At 32.9% G+C, this 21,136-nt stretch overlaps 4 protein-coding genes across 5 annotated transcripts in view; 1 reads left to right on the top strand and 3 right to left on the bottom strand.

Moving 5' to 3' along the window:
• Positions 1 to 145: 145 nt before the first annotated feature.
• LOC105669199 (6-phosphofructo-2-kinase/fructose-2,6-bisphosphatase) lies at positions 146 to 10,891 on the bottom strand. Of its 2 annotated transcripts, none has more exons than XM_012362009.2 (6): positions 9,691 to 10,891; positions 5,284 to 5,448; positions 4,909 to 5,072; positions 4,389 to 4,772; positions 3,862 to 4,131; positions 146 to 3,654 (listed from the first exon to the last, which is right to left on the bottom strand). In XM_012362009.2, exons 1-6 carry the CDS (start codon positions 9,887 to 9,889, stop codon positions 3,226 to 3,228), a joined length of 1,611 nt encoding a protein of 536 aa, XP_012217432.1. In that variant the 5' UTR covers positions 9,890 to 10,891; the 3' UTR covers positions 146 to 3,225. The 2 variants fall into 2 exon arrangements, with proteins under 2 accessions (XP_012217432.1, XP_012217433.1); XM_012362010.2 differs by lacking the exon at positions 9,691 to 10,891 and adding an exon at positions 6,571 to 6,719.
• Positions 10,892 to 14,027: 3,136 nt separating this feature from the next.
• Positions 14,028 to 15,316, bottom strand: LOC105669200 (BOS complex subunit TMEM147). Its single transcript, XM_012362011.2, has 4 exons — positions 15,110 to 15,316; positions 14,881 to 15,019; positions 14,550 to 14,771; positions 14,028 to 14,454 (listed from the first exon to the last, which is right to left on the bottom strand). The coding sequence occupies exons 1-4, from the start codon at positions 15,184 to 15,186 to the stop codon at positions 14,203 to 14,205; spliced, it is 690 nt and encodes a 229-aa protein (XP_012217434.1). The 5' UTR covers positions 15,187 to 15,316; the 3' UTR covers positions 14,028 to 14,202.
• Positions 15,317 to 15,365: 49 nt separating this feature from the next.
• Positions 15,366 to 19,251, top strand: LOC105669198 (nucleolar protein 9). Its single transcript, XM_012362008.2, has 2 exons — positions 15,366 to 15,534; positions 16,087 to 19,251. The coding sequence occupies exon 2, from the start codon at positions 16,127 to 16,129 to the stop codon at positions 18,062 to 18,064; it is 1,938 nt and encodes a 645-aa protein (XP_012217431.2). The 5' UTR covers positions 15,366 to 15,534; positions 16,087 to 16,126; the 3' UTR covers positions 18,065 to 19,251.
• nvy (CBFA2/RUNX1 partner transcriptional co-repressor nervy) overlaps positions 18,484 to 21,136 on the bottom strand; it is a 32,992-nt gene continuing 30,339 nt past the window's right edge. Inside the window, exon 8 of the mRNA XM_067352987.1 lies at positions 18,484 to 20,854. Within this exon, the coding sequence (XP_067209088.1) occupies positions 20,600 to 20,854 (255 nt within the window). The 3' untranslated portion in view covers positions 18,484 to 20,599. The remainder of the gene's footprint in view (positions 20,855 to 21,136) is intronic.

Here is a 21,136-nt window from a genome sequence, read left to right as displayed (position 1 = left end):
CTCTCTCTCTATGCGTTTTTTATAAATTTTCGAAAATCTATATCAATAGACGCAGAAAATCTATGCCAGTTATAATATTAACGGTTTTTTTTCCAATACATCTGTTTGTGATAAGTAGTTGGGACAACAAATATGAAAGACAAAACAGTTTTATAAAAAAATTTATTCAGAGTGTACAAATAAAAAACCTAAGGCTTTCAAACTATGAATATAATATATCTTAATCATATAATGTACTTATTACAAATTATAATTCATCTTTCGCAACACTTGAGTACCTCGAATAGAGCTAATCAAGATCTGTATCTTTCGATTTTCATAATTGATGCTCGTATTCCGTCTTTTGATTACGCGCATTTTTTAGTGGCTCATAACTGAGCGTCTTCATTACAATCATTTGTCAATTACTTGAATCAACTGGAAGTTGCAGATCTTACTTAGTTCTAAAGTCACGAAATATATATTTAGCAGTCGAAATATTGGAAGATCGACTAGATCGACTTCTTATTCGAAAGGAAGATATATATATATATATATATATATATATATATATATATATATATATATAGCACACATAAAGGGGTTTCTTTGAAAAGAGTATACTATCGAACTAATCCTCGGAAGCGCGAATCTCAGATTCGTAGCATTTGCATTGAATCTCTCTCTCTGCGAGATCTCACGTTTAAATCTAATCAAATATTATGCGTGATTATACAATAATCTATCTTAGCGAGATAAAACACAGTAAAATATCAATAAAATCATTGGCGTGCAGGATTTATCTGTTATTCTACAAAATTTTGCTTGCTTATCAATATTTTAGTTACATTTAAACAACATCTTAGTTACACATAAATCATATCAAACTCATCCAAGATGCTAATTTTTGAATTCTATTTTATAAATTGCACACAACTTAACTATAACTATTAATTTATTTATGCCAAAATGCATTTATCATTAAATGTTTATTTTTCTTCCGGTGTATTGTATTATATCTATGCTAAAAGTTATATATTCTCTAACAAGTCTATAAGGCAACATGTCGAATTAAACAGATCTAATTTGTCAATATGTGTGGCAAAACAATTTGTTTGGATCAAAAGATTCAGTAAAGATAAATTTGTTATGCTTATTGATTATACGTTTAAATCATTTAATGCAATAATCGTAACAGACGATATTTCTTTCATAAAAAATTGATCGGGATAACAAGTTCTTTTTCATTGTCTATAAACGTAATGATTTAAGCCGCTGATAAATTAAAAAGTAATAAATTTTTGATAAATCTAAACAAATTTTCAATATTAAAATTCTTTTTCGATCATTTGTTTCGTTGTAAAGAATTTTTCTATAATTACGCGAAATAATATATTTATGGCTTAAAAATAATTGCAAACACATTGCACTACTAATTAAAATATAAAACAAAAATAATTATAATTATATTTAATATCTACACTTTATAAAAATATGAGTTCTAGAATAACCAGATAAACAATTTTCCATTATTTTGATTATCATTACAAAAAGCCGAATAATTAATTAAAGTATAATTAATATTGTAAAATAAAATATTACATGTATTTATAGCTATTTAAACATTTTTACTATGTATTTTTTTTTTTTTCAATAAAACTGTAAATTCGATAACATTGAAACAATAAAAAGTTGCAATAGAAGAGATCATGCATCGATAAAAATAATCACAGTTACGAAATAAAAATTTTGTAATTACTTTAAGAAAAAAACACTTTTGAAAATGCCGAGATGCAAAGGAACGATGATTTGTATTTTAATGATAATATTTGCGCGCTATTACATTACTCCACAAAAAAATACTTTTTAGACGCTCAAAACTGAACAATTTTAACCGCTCTAACTTGACGAAATATCATCGCAGACAAAAAACTAAAAAAGCATTTTAAAGCTTCAAGTTTGTACTTTGCGTGCTTTTAGTCATTTAAAAAAATTTTTTGTTTTTGCAATTCTCGAAAAATAAAGCTTGAAAAAAGGACAGATTGTTTTGTTCTTGGAACTATTTACTTTCAACACTCTGTGTAGCTTGATAAAAAAATTTTTCTCTCAAAATTTATGACAAGTGTCAAAAACTACAACGTTTTACCTATAAAATGCGTTTTTTTTATTTTGCTACGTTTTTTTTCTCCTTTTGAATCACGCGACTTTGAAACCAGTCCTACATTTTGTATAAAAAATATCGAGTTACAACGGTTTGAAAATTGTTGAATTTTGAGCGTCTGAAAAGTGCTTCTTATCTTTTGTGGAGTAATGTATTTTCTATCACAAATAATTTTTAACATCAAATTCCCGCTTGTTTTATATACAATTTTGCACGTATATTTAGCACAACAGGTAATATATCTTAATCTATATGACACAAGTTATCGAGCATACTATGACCGAACAACCACTATAAACTACTGAAAAAACTCGTGATACGTAGAGGGCTCGAACCATGGGCTTCCAATTGCTACTCATTAAGAAGGCGTGTTGCAAAATGTTGATTTATCGTAGACCTATCGTCAATCCAAGTCGATCCAAAACAGCCTCAGAACTTCGTCAACGATCAGTGTCAATATATTCATGTTTGACAATCTGTGAGTTGTTTGTTGTTACGTAAAAGAAATCTTGTGAACTCAAGAAGAAACATTTTTCTACGTCTACCGTACCCACATGTTGATTACAAGTAGATCAAATCGACACATTATGTTCTTTTACAAGCTACTGTGCGATGTAAACAACATTTCGTTAGCTGCCACTACAAAAATACTTATAAAATAGTGATACTAATTTCGTTCCATAATAGTAGTGATTTATCCATATCCAAAACTACAAACAAATGAATAATTAATTCCGGCAGCGCCGCAGGTCTGCAGACAATTATTGACGTAAGCGATAATCATGTGAGTCGCACATTTCGAATTTGGCATAAATCAATATTTGAAAACCTCATTAATTCTCCTGTAAAATATGTATAATCGTTATAAATATGATTTATTTGTAACGAGAGTCAACATCATCACTTATATTTTAGTTCTGCTCCTGTAATCGTGTTTTTTTTTTTTTTTTTTTTTTTTTTATATATTATATGCAAACCATGCATCAATCAACGATTATTTCATATTAACATTTTTCAAGAACGGTATTCGTATCGTATTTCAAATCTCGATTTACACCATTTTCGAAGCAGGCGTATCGATTCTTTTAATGTTGTTGCACAAGAGTGGGTCCGCTGCCGGGATTTCGCCAAGGATCCGGTATATCGAAATGATCGGGAACCGTGATGAGAGCATCAGCAGCGGTGCGGTCACCGCTGCAATTCGTCGGTTTGACACGAGTCGTGTTGACACATTCGATCGGCAGCTTGAAGAACTCGAGCTTGTAATTGTAGCCTTGGTTGGTAATACGTATTATTGTATGCAGCGGTACCTCCATGTAGGGCAGCTCTTCGGGTTTCTTATCGAGGAAGAATCCGATGATGCAGCGTAATACTGCCTGATGCGACACCACGAGGACATTGTTTGAGCGCTGCAGCTCGGCGATTACCGGTTCGACGCGGTGCATCGCGTCGATGTAGCTCTCACCCCACGGATAACGATAACGCAGCTTGTCCTGATCACGCCACGCGAATTCCTATCGTGAAATTACGTTGGCGTCAAAAATAGCGTAATCGCGCTTATCATTCGTAATCAACAATTAATTCTGATAAAAGTTTATTCCCCGAATTTCACTTGGATTTAATCTATCGTTTCGCATTCGAATATATTTTAGTTGATAATCAAAATATCTTTGTTGTTCTTCGAACAATCGCTGAATGAAAAAATATTGACATATAATTACCTGCGGATAATGTTCTTGCATTTCCTCATAAGAGAGGCCCTCGCACACGCCGGCGTGTAACTCGTTCAAAGCGGCTACGTGTTCTTGAGGGGCTTCGATTCCCCGTGCCGTTGCGATTGTTCTGCGAAGACGACTGGTGAGAACTCGAAGATCGGGAATACGCATCTCGTTAAACTTGTTTGATAAAGCTTGAGCATATCGCTCTCCTCTGGGGCTTAATATTGCGTCGCCGCCGACTTTACCGAGCACATTGTACTCACTTTCGCCGTGCTGTAACGTAATATAAAACCATCAAAGTTTATAGAATAAATTATAAAAGTAGAAAGAACGAAACAGAAAATATACAAAGAAATAAGCGATGCATGCTTTTATGAATTCTATGAGTTTATCAATTGAGAAATTGATATACAACAAAATTGAGAAACTAGACAATTTTTCAAACAATTCAATGTTTTCGAGAATTGGTTTCTTCGAATTTACTTAATATTATTTAAAATGATGCTGTATATTTATAGATAATTATTTACCCTCGAAAAATAAAGTGTATGAGATTCGAGACTGATATCTCCAAGGTATCCGAGCACGCTGGTTTCGACATGACCAGATACTTTGCAGGTCTCTATATCCATAGTAGCAATATCGATTCTGATCGTCGGATAAGTTCTTTCGTTCATGGGCTCGTATGATCGAGCGTAAAAGGCAATTTTTGAGCGCAGATCTTCCGCTGCTAAAGTAGAATCGACGTCTACGTAATCAGCGCTGTGTCTCACGATCTCCTGTTGGTTGTGCTCTAGAACTTTCGGATCGTTGCAAATGCATTCGATGAACAGAACGCGATAACCGAGTTGACCGGAGAAATAATCGTAAACTTCTGTGCGCTGTGCTCGTGTGATCAACATAGCGTCCAGGAGCTTGAAAGAGAAAGAAAGCTCTTGTAAGTAATTACGCGATTTATTTAATCATCACACAATTAAATCAAGAATATTGCTATTGTCTTTGCAATTGTTATTTCGCGAAGAAAATAATGAAAAGGTTTGGAATACTTACCGCTACGGTATTTCCGGATGTCAGCCATGCTGCGCAATCCTGCATGGCATCTCTCTGAGCGAGAGTTCTTAATGCGTTGTTTGCCGCATTGTCCGATCGAAAGAGCTCGTCGTGAGATATATGGGGTTCAAGCCGTTTTCTTCGATAATCACACACACGGAATACTAAAACAAGATTTATAGTATGTTGTAATTTAATCCGTGTGTAGGTTTCATTAAAAGTAAAAATCAAATGCAATAATAACTAGGAGATAAATCTCTAGACTAAAATACAACACATACACGGATGACGCGCATGCAGTGAAAGCGAAAGAGAGAAGAAAGAATTTATTAAATAAAACAAGTAAATTAAAATAGTTGTTAAATATATATTTACCTTTTGTGGTCACGCCATTCCAATTGAGTCTGCGAGCAAGACTCTGCCCGATTTGGCTTTTTCCACGAGCTGGTAAGCCGCAAGTGGCTATGACAACCCCGGCGAATTTACGCGATGATTTCGCTACTCCCGGGATTTTTGCTGCGACCTTCTCTTTGCCGAGATCTAAATAGAAAACAGACAGTGGAGCGTTAAAATTCTATTTGTACTTATTGATATCGCAACAATTAACAAACTGTCACGTGAATATGCACAATATGTACAATGTGCTAAAATCACGTTTAGCTTTTAATTATTTAATTTAATTAATTTTATTATTGCGTAAGGTTTTATTTTTTAAAAGAGGAAACATACATTGAAAAATGACGATAAAGCATATGTTCAGTGAAACATATTTTCCAATGCACTGTGAAGTAAATAAAATTTTCGGAAAATACAGAATAGCTAAATATAATTATTAGTCATAGGTTCGTTAAATGAGACACACTTCGCTCTACTAGAGAAAACATTTTGGCAATATATATGATCTTACGATCTATAGATATGAGCAGCGGAAATATGAGAACGATTAGGTATATGCAATTTGCACAACATGACAACGTGACTCTGAACTCGCGAAAACATAGTATTGAAATTCGCTCTTGAAAATTAAACGTAAAATGTTTGTAATAGATAAAACCCACAAGCATAACGACAATGCTACATACATTATTCATTATTCTAAATTTTTACGTTAGCGTTACGTAGCATAAGTTGAAAACATGTCGTGCGTTATGAAACACCACGTATTATCATGTGCAGAAAAACAATTTCATATTGCGACAATCATTAATTCTCTGTTGCGAAAACTATACGTGTTTTTAAGAAAGGCTGTAACATTATCTCAACAGTAATCGGAGCTGTGGAACGTATTTCATATGAACAAAAAAACGGGAAATTCTCATAAATGTTTTACCACTAATGTAAGATATGTTTTACCACTAATTACGTAAATAGATTAGTCAGAACGTGATAAAAGTTTCAAACTTCCAAATGTGTCCAAGGTGAATAGATTACAAAAAAATTTACTACATATCGAGGAAAAAACAATTGCTGTACAAAAAGTATCTATAACTTTATTCAATAAAGTGCATTATTTAAAGTATTTTTCTAAAAATACTTTATCTTAAAAGTACATTGTTTTCAAATCTCGTGTTTTTTTTAAATTATATCCTTTTGCGTAACAGATGAATAACATCAATATTTACTTTATTTATCTATTTTGCACATGCATATAAATTATCTCACCTAACACACACATGTTTCCGTAAAAGCGCAAAGATTACAAATAAAAAGAACGCTTCACTGTCATCGAACACTTGACAAGAGTGACAAATTGAAGCAACATTCGACGGAAAAAAAATCGATACTTGCTCGCTGCAGACTCTACACGAATCTAATGAATACTGAGACATCGAATGGGCGAGCAATTGAATATGTACGTTGCCGCTACCGGGAATGAATTTTATATTTAGAATTGCAAATGCGCGTGCATTGGTTTTGTTTGAACTTTTCCGTTGTCGAAGTTGAAGCCAACTCTGTAATTCATATTTCAAACGTGGTAATACTTTAAATTATCCGACACGAAAAAACAATAATTATACTTTAATTTATGTAAATTTTTGCAAGTTTGCGATGTCTTTTATTACTACTAAATATTTTTCAAGGATTTTAAATGCCAAGAAGTTCATTATATTGGTTGAAACCATATTATTTATATTTATAAGTCTAGTAGAAACGCTAAATTTTAATTTATAATGATTCATAATGATATTGAATTTATATTATTAAATAATTATCATTGTGATTATCTACAAACAAAACGGAAATAACAGCTTAAGAGAGAAATCCAGAGCATCACCTGTTTGAATATAAGTTTATCTTTCATGTTATATCTTATTGTTAGTATGAAACCATGACACAGCTACTCCTTATATTCTGAATCATGTTATCTAATCAAAACATCATCAAGAGATAATTAATACTTTCGATCACTATGCGTGTGAAATCAATTTATCGTCTTTGCGCATATTGAAAAACACTTTTATCGTATACATTCTCAGGCATATACATAAATATTGCATGTAATGTGTTTATTTATTCACTGATATAAACAAAGAGTATTAAAGAACTCACATTAAAAACCTGATAATTTTTTTAAGATAAAGCCTGAAAAGTTTATCAACTTTGTAATTGATCCTTTTTTGTTGCAATTTTATTTAATTTATTAAACTTTTATCTAATACCAAAATTGAAAAGATTTTATAGAATTAAATTTACAAAATATGAATAACTGTGTGACTAAAAATTTTATTTCTAAATTAATTTTACGTAAGTTTTACTTTTTTTAATAAAAGGTTCATTTAAGTTTTAAATTGTGCCTCAGATTATCATTAAAAAGTCACAATAATTAACGTTATTCCGTAAAGTTTTTATAAGTTTTTTTGTGCCTGAATTTACAAATGAGAGAAATTGTGACAATTTTAAAACTTTTTAAACTTGCATAAATTACTTAAAAGATAAGATTACTTAATGTGAATACGATTTTGTTCCCGATAGCACACGTGTAGTGATAAGTTATCGATTTCTCAATGTCAGTCAGAATGATAAATTGAACGTACGTTTCAATATACACGAGTTTAACAGACATATAATATTTGCTTTTTAATTGGGCGAAAATTTTTTCATAAAAAGTATTATATTATGCAATTTTTCGTAAAAATTTATTGTTTTGCTTATAAATTTCAATTTCAAATTCTTTTTTATATTTATAATAGCAGAAATAATTTACATAAAAATAATATAATTACATATAATATGTGATTAATTTAAATAATCACATAAAAATGTGATTTAACTTCTAATAGTATTTTAATAACTCCAAATTTTTCATCAAGCATTGTGATATACCGATTCTTTCACAGAATTATATTTCGAACAAATTATAAGAATCTGATCCTACGTGAAAAAAATGTCGTTTGTAACTCGAGAACAGTGTCAAAAATAAAGAAATGATTGTTGTAACAAATGTGAAACGTAGATTGATCGGATAATAACTGCACGTGCAGGATAATAACTGCTTAAGTTTGCATTAATGCTCGAAAAAATCTGATTGTGAGCTGTGTAAAATGAAACACTATTTGTTTTTTTTTTTTGCGTACCAATAATTTACTAAACGCGTTGCGTATAAAAAATAAAAATCATGAAGATTATATTCGTAAACCATATCCACATGTTTATTTATATCTTTTATAATTTTAGCCACTCGCGCCTTCCCTTGTGCCCAGAAGACAATAACAATATAATATGAATTCGTGCACGTTCTTTATACAGTCTTTACAGGCTAGGTACGCAAAAATCTATGCCGTTAATTTTACACAAGAAATAGAGTGAATAAAGTATAAATCTAGTATACAGTGAATAGAACTGAATTGCAATATCACAGACGACGACCTCAATAATCGAATCGTTGTTTTCCTTTCACTTCTCATCTCTTTCATTTCATCGGATTTTATTAAACCGGCTTCTAATGTGACATAAGAACAATGTACATCATAGAAAAGTTATCTGCGCAATATTATTATTTTATGTGTGTGTGTTCATTTTTTTCTAAATAAAAAAAAGCAAATTCAAATAGAGTAAAGAATATAAATTATAAATTTCTTTTTTACTGCAACATGCAATAAATGTTTGCTTAAGATGTTGTTAAAGCGAATTAACTAATATTGTTTTAATAATGAACAACATAAATGCATGTGTAGTTAGCGATAATAATTTTTTAAATGATAAATCTACTGCTCGAACAAGTAAAGTTATTCAAACAATAGTATATTAATTATGTCGCGCTTAAAAAGATAATCCAATTGTATGCTAATACTTTTGAGATTATCATAAATACAATATTTGGAGATTTTTTCTGCGAAATGTATTAAAACCCTATTAATATAATAGGCACCCATGAAATTAATTAAATGCTTTAATAAATTTTTAAATACTTGTTAATTTAAAAGGAATGATGCAACCACAAGACTTGGACTATAATTAAGATTTTATGATTCTTGTTACAAAATTCAAGGTTCTTTTCATTAATTTAAAGATTGCATAACAAAATGCACTTATAAAACCAAAAGTCTCGATTATATATCTTATTATACATGCGTATTTTTTTTCTCCCTCATTTCTTATTCGACCGAAATATAAATTTCGCAATTTTAATATTTACCCAATTGTGTTTAGATAAGTCATTCAATCGTGTAGTAATGTAAAAGTAGGCATTTAAAAAGGAATGATTAGAACAAAAAAAAATACGAATTATATAAGCAAACGTCAGCATCCCTCGAGTCAGTCGCTACACGCGAAACACTTTACCTTGACGCTGCTCTTCCGCGTTAGGAACCATGGTGGTGTCAGCGTTCAAGGGTGTCTCCTCGTTAGACGTTTGCTGCCCAGCGGGATCGCTCTTTTTCTCCTGCAGGACGCCGGCTTGTAGAGCCAGTTTTCTGACCGCGAGACAGTAACCCAATAACGGAGTCGCCAGCAGCTCAAAACATGCTGCGACCCAGGGCATAACCGAGGAAACCGTATAACGGAGAACGATCGGTCTTCCGGAAATTTTTGATTCTCCTTCTCTCTTTCTCTCTCTCTCTCTTTTGATTACGACAAAATAAAGATCAATCAAAGGGATAATTGCGAGGATCCTCGGAGCAAAAGGAAGCCCGAGTATAACCCGAGTCGCTTCGAAAAGCCAACGAGCAGGAGCCACCTCTACTCTATCGCGCAAATATTTCTACCCGCGAATCGTCGCGCCAGCTTGGCCGATTCTCCGCTGCTCCGGTTTCTACTTCCAGGTTAAGCTCCCGGCTAAAGCTCTTCCGAAAAGTGGTCGCTGCTCGTGTGTCGTATTATGGACAGCAGGTCCTCCCGCATTCCAATTTGCTTGATCCTCACTTCCGGAGCCAGTTTGCGAGCTTCTTTGAGATCGATCAGAGAAAAGCCCAGGCCTCTAGCTCGCGGCGTGCCGCGCAATTTCCTCTCGCTCGCGTCCGTTCCTTCCGCCGCTGTCGACGATGTTGTTGTCGTCGCTTCTGGTATCGTAACTCGTTGACAGCAGTGCGCGCGCGCAGATGAGCTTATTCGCTGGTAATTTACATAGTAACAACGACAGCTCGCTCCAATCTCACCGATTGCTTTTCTTCTTCGAAATTCTGGGCCACAAACCGGGACGATCACTGTCGTGATCGCTCTAATCTCTCCCGCTTTGTTGAAATTTTTTCCCTTCCGCTTCTGTTCCCTTTCGACGATAATCGATTGACGTGGTATCAATATTGATGCGCACCCAAAGAGAAATTTCGGTCGATACTTCTCGAAACTTTTCGACGACTTCTCATCCACGGCTTCTCTCAGCTTCTGCTCTTCGCTTTTCACACTCTATCGCGACCAAAGCGCAAGTATGCTTCGCTGTACAAGAATAGAATCGTGCTTGTTGCTGACGCAAACGGTCGATATACACTTCCCAACTGTCTGACGACTAGTGCTTCTCGTGCTACCACGGCTTTTAGCAGCATCGACCAGAACTCGATGAGCGAGTTCTCCGTCGTAGCGAGCCAATCGAACATCAGCTGGCCCCTCCATCGCGATGAGCAAACGTGCGCGCCATGAGCGAATATTCGTTTTTCCTTGTGGCTGTAAATCGATGCATCTGTTTATACTGAGAATCGTAAACGAGGGAAATTTCGCGCAAACTCCAAAATTGTGCGCAAACTTTCCACGGAGAATAGGAAAATTCTTGCTATCTGCATCCGCCAAGTTAGCTCCGCTGACCTTTCGTCGTTGTTGAATCTTACAATTGTTATTTGATTCGCTTTGTAAGTTTTTCACAAGTAAAGTTACATCAAAACAAAATTATTAACAGGGATTTAAGTCAATTTACACATTTATGACGTATGTCGCCGCACATTTTCTCTATCAAAACTACAATTTTTATTCAACCTTTTAACGTGTTTGAAATTCTTTGCGATAGTGTTGCGATAAAGTCGCGATAATCGTAAGAGATTGGTCTCGATGCAGTGAGAAGTTTTTTGGAGATTTAACTAGTCTTATGCCTCTGTCGTTGTGTCTAACATTATTAAACGATTGTCTCGATGGTCTCGATGGTTTATGTTGTCTGCGACATACATATTTGATTAGAATCGTAAATTGCACATGTTACGCCTGATGAAACCGGCTTGTATTTTTCTTGGCCGATCGCACGTCCAAAGTCCATTTTTTCCTATTTTCACGTAATCGTTTGGCAAACAGCTATCCAAGCGCACGCACGTTCGGCGTCACTGAGTTAAATGAGGTGACGCCGGATCATTAATGTCCTGACCTGCTGGGTTACATCACGTGTACCCGGGCAATATGGAGCAGCCTCTTCGTATAGACAAAACGTGAACTTTGGAACCTGTTTTGGTGTCGCTTCAAAATAACATTAGCCACAAAAAAATAAGTCTTATTGAGAAAATCTTATACGTAAGCACCGCGAATTGTAATATTAGAACACTAAAATATAAGTGATACCACCTACACGTGTATATCAGCATGTGCTATTTTTGCAATACCCCCCGTGAAATTATCGATTCAATGTTTGTATAAACTACAAGAGTAATCCTTTGCTATATGCATCCTTTGCGAAATAGTTATAAATAAATGTGCCCATTCCGAAGACGTTAACACAAAAAGAAACCTGGCCGAAAGATAGCTAGTAGGACATTTAAAAAAGATGAAATCATATTTTCGCTCTCTTTCACCTGCAAATATTATTAATTGTATTATGAATTCATACTCTTCGTATTTTCATTATATTAAATTTTTATTTTTATTATGTTTTATATGTATATAAAAAACATAATTAAAAAATAGGTAAATATCCGCTAGCGCATCAGCTCTATAAATTTATATAAAATTAGGAAATTTCCGATAGATGAAGAAACCATGGATAAAAAATATACTTATGATAACAAAACATTACGACAGTAAAACTTGTTTACAATAATAAGACATTCATAAACAATGACGCCATGAGACATTCGATTTTTGTAATTACACCTACCCATTTTTTTATGTCTACTTACCCATTACGTAAGTAAACGTCAAAGGCTCAACTTATTAGATGATAAGGAGAAAGCACATCAAAATGTATATCTCTTGCTACACGTGATAAATACTACTCCGATGCGTGATAGAGGTCATACATGATTTAAAAGATTATAACAAAACAAAATTATCAAACTACTATCACAAGTTCAAACTTTTCGTTCTTACATAATTCTCACATAATTCATTAATATATAGCAGAACTTCATAAAGTTTTATATAAAAATTTTATTTTTAGTTAGAGAAAAATCAATTCTAAATATTTTATTAAATTCTATCAATTGTATGCAATAAAAGTGCGAATCGATATACAGAACAGTATCGCTGGGCGAAATCGATCTTATTGTTAGAACGTATTCTCGTCAATCTTGATGAGAGTTTATTGATATAATGTATATTAGTTAATGGTCAATCTTATTCCAGCATTGTCAATCAAGTTTTATCGAACTAATCTGAAGAATGTTCGACAGGTCCGTATAACTGAACTATCGTGTCCCTAAGTAGATTCTTGAGTCACTTGCGCAAAATCTCACAATCTCATGAATCATTGATTTATTCGACCGTTAATTCAGCATGATGTCAAAACAAGGAAAACTGGAAAATTTATATACTTGCAGTGTACAAATTAACGATGGAAGATTTTCCAACTTACTCGGATGATTCAATAACGTATTATATAAATTAAAGTAACATCTTCTACGATTTGCTAAACTTTGAAGAGTCTAAGAGAATGTATTTTTAGAAAATTTTAACTTGATACTGAATTTAAAGAAAATAAAGTAATTTAAAACGAGTAATAAAACTAAAAGTAAGTTGTATCGAATATTACAAATCTGTTTCTTTTATCTATGCGCGCGAGTTTCTTTATCAATTTATATTATTGCATATTTGGAACATAAGTTTGATGTATATTATTGAAAATTACAAGATATAGTTGGGAATTTATCATGAAATTAATCAAAATTAAGCTTTTAAATTCCTTCCAAAAAGATATTTATGCACAAAGGAGAGGAAAAATAGTTCGTCCCTTTTAGCTTTGGCTTAGCTTCAGCTCTGAAACAATCAAGGCCTGTCATTGGAGAGCTCTATTTTAAAATAACTTTGTCACTACAAATATCTACATACAGGCCTGCGGTCACTGCCGTCCATTAACCGCAATAGAGATGTGTCGTTAAAGTAAAGAATAGAGATAATAAAAATTATTCGGCACGGGAATATAAATTGAAATATTTTGAATTGAATTGACTATCATAGATGGTTAACAATAAATTTAAGGATTCTGTGTAACAGAGCACACACACATGCGCGCGCGCGCGTACACACAGTCACACAGAGCAATATAATAAAAAATAATTTCACAATTTATATTTTTGATCGAAAGAATCAATCAAGTAGAAATAGAGAACTAATTATCTCTGAAAAAGTTCTCTTACTGCAAAAGATATACCGTAGCATATCTATTGCAAAATTCCACTTCAACTATCTTTATAGAAATGACTCTTTCCGTATATACATAGTTTTCATATATCGCAATGAGATTTTTAATTAAGCAAAATAAAAGAACAATAAAATTAAATAACACAAATAACAGCATTTATTTATATATATCGTGAATATACACATGTATTATGAATATACATATGTATCACGTATATTATTAATGTATAATTACATTACTGGAAAATGGAATGGAAGTCATTCTTCAATGCAACTGTACATTAATAAATAGGAAAATAAATATGTTGCTTAGAAAATTCCAATTGAATATGCGAGACCTGCATAAATGTGTAATGTTGTTGCGCTTATGAACAAAGTAGTAATGGCCTTAATAATAAGTGTCCACCATGGGCCAGCTAATAAGAACGATGTAAGAAAGTCCAGCACAAGTGACCTGTACACTGTGAGTATGAGCATACTAACTACTACAGGAACTAAGCGACGTTGTAAATCATGTCGAGACCACAACCAAACCAACGTTGCAGTTGCTATGTGTTGCACCTGTTAGAAATAAATAACACATATAAGTACAGAAAAAGTCTCTTACAATTTTTCACGATAAATAATTACAAAAAATGTAGACAAAAAATACTTACCAAATTGATATTTGATTCAAGACTCTTTTGAATATATTTCCAATCAAACTCAGCACCACGAGCTCCGACCCAAAGCAGTAAGAATCTTGTAAGTAGCACTTCCGCTCCTGCCCATCCTATACCAGCAGTTAATACCTTGGCATGGCCTTTCCCAGGAATGCTATTTAGTACCAGCAAAATTCCTACCAAGTCAGCTAAGTCAATAGATGACTTTAAAAATTCCTAAAAATATGTTTTTACTTTTCAATGGTAATATTTATTTTTGAACCAATAAAATAAGTAATAATAAAGTATTAACGTTTGCAAAGAAAAAAAATCTGATAATACATACTCCAAACACATCAAAACCCTCTTCACCAATATTGTCAGCTGTTGGAAAAAATGTGGCAAGTGCCAGCATTTTTACGAGTTGTGTAAAGATGTAAATACCACCTGCCTGAATGCATTTCCAGAAAGCACCATATTCTGATCTAAAAATGTCAGTGTAAGAAACATTTTATTCAATATTGCTAAATTTAGGTTAGAGAATCTTCATAATAAATCCTTCCTTGGATACTTACAAGCCAGAATATTTGTAAGTTAAGTAGTATGGCACATATACCAATGCCAAACAGTTACCGAAGTGATATAGCGTCATTTTCAGTGATATTTAGCTAATTTAAGGTCCGAAAAAAATTAACTACTCATAATAAAATTATGAATTACTCTACAACTCTACACATCGCTATACCGTCGGCTTCAACGCATGCGTATAAAAGTAAGAACACATGCAATGCAAGCAAGAGTCAGTGGTCCAGCAAGTTAGGTTGGTCAGGTTTGGTTAGGTAGTCGCAGACGAAACGTGCCATGTGGTCGACGTGATGTTTTCTAATTTGATTCGTATATATTGAGGATATTGAATATATTGAGTATATTGCGTATATTGCGTATATTGCGTATATTGCGTATATTGCGTATATTACGTATATTGCGTATATTGTTCTACGTAAGTGTCTCATTCAACTCTATTAATTTTGATTGATCTGTTATAGATTTTTTCAACTCACGTGATACTGATTTTGATTGTTTAGCATTAAAATTTTATATTTTAAACATTGAAATTGTTTCGAATAAAATGTACATTTTATTCATTTTTTTGTCTTAGAATCATATATCTTATTATTTGGTAGGCCTAGAACTTTACTGCGATGCATTGAAATCTTATATTCTAAAGAAAGAAGTGACATAGTATGTTAAAATATATTTTATTTATTTTTAAGCCTTAGAATCTTATATCATATCATTTGATAGACCTAGAACTTTACTGCAATCATTAATTGTCTTATATTATAGAATTTTATTTCTTTCTTTCCTTAAAATATAAGATTTCAATGCATCACATTAAAGAAAATGTATATTCTAAAGTTCTAACTTAACAAATGTTTTGATATATTATAAGGTATAAGGGTTGATAAAATTATTCATTTTAACATTCTAAATCATTTCTTTGTTTAAAATATAAGTAAATTAATTTTTCTAAATATTGTATCTCTTTTAGGTTCTTTAAATCTTTTTCTACATTTATCAAATCGAGAAACATGTCAGAAGTTCACGAAGCTGTGGGGAAGAAACGGAAACAAAGGCGTTCTCACACGCAGATGGTGAAGAAATTTGCTCGTCAGAGAGATACCGGCAGCAATCTTGATCAAGATACTTATCAATACTTGATACGTATTCTCGACCTAATGCGCAAAGATTTTTCCACATCTGAAGAAAAGATAATGTTTGTGCAGAACGTATATCAGGAAATAACAGGTCGCGAAGCTGAATGCGCGCGTAATCAAGTTGGATCTCGTGTCATGGAATCTCTGCTGGAGCATGCTAGCTTGGAGGCCATTCAGACATTGGTTCAAGCATTCGAAGTCTCTCTAAGACAATTGAGCAGCGACAAATTTGCGAGTCATGTCTTGCAAGAAATAATAGTGGTCTGCGCTGACAGAGGCAACAGAATTCCTACATCTACCATTAATGAGCTTGTGAAAGATAAAACAATCACACCAAAATTAGAAAAAACTGATAAATTGGTCATAGAAGATAAACTTGATACTTATACTATTGAAGTTAAATCTGAAGTGAAATCTTACAATGCTGTTGTCATAGAAGATAAACTTGATACTTATACTATTGAAGTTAAACCATCTGAAGTGAAATCTTACAATGCCATTGTCCTGAAGCTAAGTAAATATTTTTTGAATAATATTGAAGAATTTGCGTTTGACACTTACGCTAACCATGTATTGCGGACAGTCGTAGAATGTCTAGCAGGATTAATTGGAAAGTCTGATAATGAAGATAAAAAGAAATTTATTGTACCGTGCCTTGCAAAAAGGCGTCCTGTGATACAGGAGTATAAAGATCTACTGATACAAAGTTGCAATCAACTACAGAAATGGCCACTGTTTCGTGACTTTGCACAGAAAGACATTACTTCTGGCTTAGTACAGTGTGTCTTATATTCGTTGAAAGATGTTGATCTAGATTTAACAAAAACTATCATCAAGAAAATTATAATCGCTTGTTTTAAATCGAAAGAAGATGAACATTTTATAACTAATGTATTTGCCACAGAGAGTTGTGTCAGGTTATTAGAAGCTTGTTTAATGGTGGCACAGCCAAAAACTTTCAAGAAGTTATATAAAATATTTTTTGCTGGAAAATTGGAACTTTTATGTTTGACACAAAAATTTGCACAAAGTTCAAATTTCAGTGTGCAAAGATTGATGGATTATTGTGTTACCAAAGAAATCTTTGAAGAGATATTTGACGAAATTTCAGAATATTTTCCAAGAATTTTGCAACGAGGTTTTACTGGAATATTAATTAGTGCTGGAAATGCATGTAAGAGGTTGCAAACAAAACAAGGTGCATTTGTTAATGCAATGATCAAGTCGTTGGAATGTGACAAGTCTACAGAAGATCAAGCACAACTCATGCGTTGTATTGTTACTTTGAAGAGTCCGACTCAACTGGAATCAACCTCGGATAAATCACGACCAATTCTTAATTTACATGGAAGTTTAATAACACAAGCTATATTGAATTTCAACAAGCCCATCAAAATCGTGAACTCTCTATTGCAGATGGACAATGAAGAACTGTTATGGTTATTCGGTGATCCAAAGGGCAGTCGCATTCTAGATGCCTTCATGGACAGTAAATACATCGGTGAGAAGAGCAGAGAAAAGTTATACAAGAAGTTACACGGTATCTGGGCAGAGTTAGCTAAAAGCACGCATGGATCTAGATGCGTGGACAAAATGTGGGCATCGGCGCATATGAAGCAAAAACTCCTCATCATGGAGGAATTAGCCGCAGCTGGAGAATCTTTAAGATCCACAAAATCGGGCCAGATTATCTTTACCAAGCTGAATGTTGCGTTATTTGCGAGAAATAAGAAAGACTGGTCGGAAACACAAGGAAAAGAGGAGAAGACCAGAGCGTTATTCGCGGATATCATTGGAAAAACAAAAAAATAAAAATTCCAAAAATATGCCATTGTTTATGGTATAATATTACTTTTGATATATATATTAAATAACTGACAAAAAATTAGTATTTTGTTTCTCTAAAATGTCGAACACATCTTTCTTTTTTATAAATTTATGATAGAAAAATAGATTTTAATGCAAGAAAGATACACAGAAAGGATACAAGGATACAAATATCTCTTATCTTTTGGAAAAATATTATGATGCATTATTAAAAATAAGTATTAAAAATTTTATTATATATATATATATATATATATATATATATATATATATATATACTTAAAAAGCAATGTACTTTATATTTAACCTTGATATTACATAAACAAAATTTAGATGTGTATTTGATTATTTCATCATTTAATGTTTCTTAATATAATCGTGAGGTAAAATGAAAATATCCGATATTGTTTCTTACGTTCTGACATAGAATAATCATATATTTTGTTAACTTATAAATACATTTTATAGGATCCATCATACATCCCCGCAACGCAATATGCCTAGGAAAAATTACAATAATTCATAGTCTAGATTTGAGCAAAGTCCGCTAACGCGTATGATCGACAAATCCGCTTCATCTTCCCGTGACTAGACTTAAATGTACGTGATAATTAATAATTATATTGTATGTTATATAATATAATATAATTATTAATTATAGCCTGAGGTGTGCGCGCAAAGTAAAGGATTCGACTCTCGTTACATTAGTCGAACAATTGTTAAATCTATCAATTGACTAGGACAAAATCGATGTGATTCGTTCTTGTAAGAAACATCGAGATGAGTGTTAAATACGCAAAAAAAATCAAATCATTGATGTATGTGTGGCTGTGCGTGATACGTGTATGTATGTGTATGTATGTGTGCGTGTAACTATTTATATCAATTTCACCTCGCGATACATATTATTTTCATAACGATATTTTGCAATATAATATTGAATCACAGTAAAAAGTTACATCCATGTGAGAGAACACATATTGCTCGATCGTTTAACAAGAAGAGAAACTAACTCGTATAACAAATCGTATATAATTTTATCCATCATATATATGTTAACTGGTTTCGAAAGCAATAAATTTTGTGCTTCGTCAAGTTTTTATCAAAGAAGAAGATGCATTTTCTTAATTGTATCCACATAAAGTTTGCTAATTAAACGAGTGCGTTTTTCAGCTTTGTTTCGCTTTGTTTATATTAAAAAAATTCAATCTGCTAATGATGAAAACGAGAAAACGCTTACGCTAATGAGAGAGTTATTTTCGTAATACTACTATTTACTGCGCTAATCTCGATTCAGAATAATACGAATCACGCATCGTCGATTCACTGATCGAATTCATTATCTATTCTTTCGTTCGAGGAAGAAAGTGTTTAAAGACACGCATTATTTCTATTGTTTTGTGTAATTCTACTAACATTGAAAATCTGCAATTTGATAGAGGATAAAAAAGAGAACGATTGATGCTGATAAACGCGTACATTCACGACAGTGCTGTGCATATTTTGCCGGCGCTATCTACTTGGAAAACGCAAACATCTATTTGGTCGGTTACGCTACTTGACGTGAAATCAGTTGCTCATTTTACGTGATTAATTGATAAAGTCCTAAAACACATTTATCACACTTGACGTTTCACCCAAGACATGTAATCGAGTTATCTAAGTTCACATGCTTTCCTGTATGTTCTCGTGCTTTTTTTTTATATCAACCACTTCAGCCAATAATGTAAAATAAATATTAAGTTATCGAAGTATTATATACAAACAGACACTTTCAGAAAATGCTTCAATCTTTCAAATGTCTTCCGGACTTTTGTGCTGTTTCATTGCTAAGTATAATTTTAAACACTACTGAGATGTCAAAATTGAGATTCATCAGTTGGAGATTTGTATTTTTCTAATTGATTAAATTTTGATAAATTTTATTTATCATATATCATCGTCTGACTGAAACTACAGAAGTATCTATTCAATGGATAATTGATTATTTCCAACATTTTCCAACTATTTTTCTTGACAAGCGAATAATCAATTTTCTGATATATAGATATATTGAGTTGCTTGGATTCTCGTCCGCGCGTATTTTTTCCAGATTAAAAAAAATTTCCGGTTAGTTTCGTGGGAAGAAAAGCACACAATAGTGAGAGTACGCAGAAGATGTATGATCGGTGAAGACCTTGCAGAAAATAGATGAATTAAAAAGAATTAGCAGAATTTCATTTTGTGAACATATATGAGCGTTTAAATTTTCAACTTACAGAATAACTTTAAAACTCGTTGTTTGCTGCTTTATTCTTATTGTTTCAGTTCTAACGATTTAACGACATTTTAAATTAATCCTCAATTTCAAAGCTTAACGTGTTCAATTTTACCAAAGAGACAAATTCCTCTCGGTTCATTTTAATTCATCCATTTTTTTACAAGAGAGAGTACTCGTAGGAACACGCGAACGCGCGATCAGCGCGATTCGTAATCTATTGATTTGACCGATCGGTAGCCCAGATTCCTCGCACCGCGACGTCACTTTCCTTTTGAGACGCCGGTAGACGCCACCGACGCGGCGTCAACCTCGTTTATGCTCGCGGAAAGATTTGTGGCGGCGACCCTCGGCGGACTACGCGAGGCCGATCTTCGTGGTTCGCGCGGAGGAAGATTGTTGCAAGTCGCATGATGACCGGCTTCCCAATCGCGATGCTGGCAAAAAGAGCCGCAATACCGGGCAATTCCGCAACCACCGCAAGTCTCTAGAGCGGGCCTGCCGCAATTCCAACAACTCTGGAAAATAAATAAAATATTTAATTAAAGTTCTACTTTGATAGGTTTCTGCTCTTACTTGAATAATTTAATACTAATTTTTGAACAGTATAAAAATTTAATAATCGAATAAAAGGCATCTAAAAAAATTAATTCTAAATCAATTTTATTTTGTACATTGTTCATTGTAAAAAAAATGAGAAAAATAGAGTGGAGATCTAAAAATGTGGAAGAATCTCAAAAGATAAAAATTTATGCAAAAATTAAGATTTTGAACGACATTTATTTTAAATATTATATTAA

This window comes from Linepithema humile, chromosome 4 (genome assembly GCF_040581485.1).
Source record: "Linepithema humile isolate Giens D197 chromosome 4, Lhum_UNIL_v1.0, whole genome shotgun sequence".
NCBI lineage: Eukaryota > Metazoa > Arthropoda > Insecta > Hymenoptera > Formicidae > Linepithema > Linepithema humile.
This window is presented reverse-complemented; position numbering and strand designations above follow the sequence as displayed.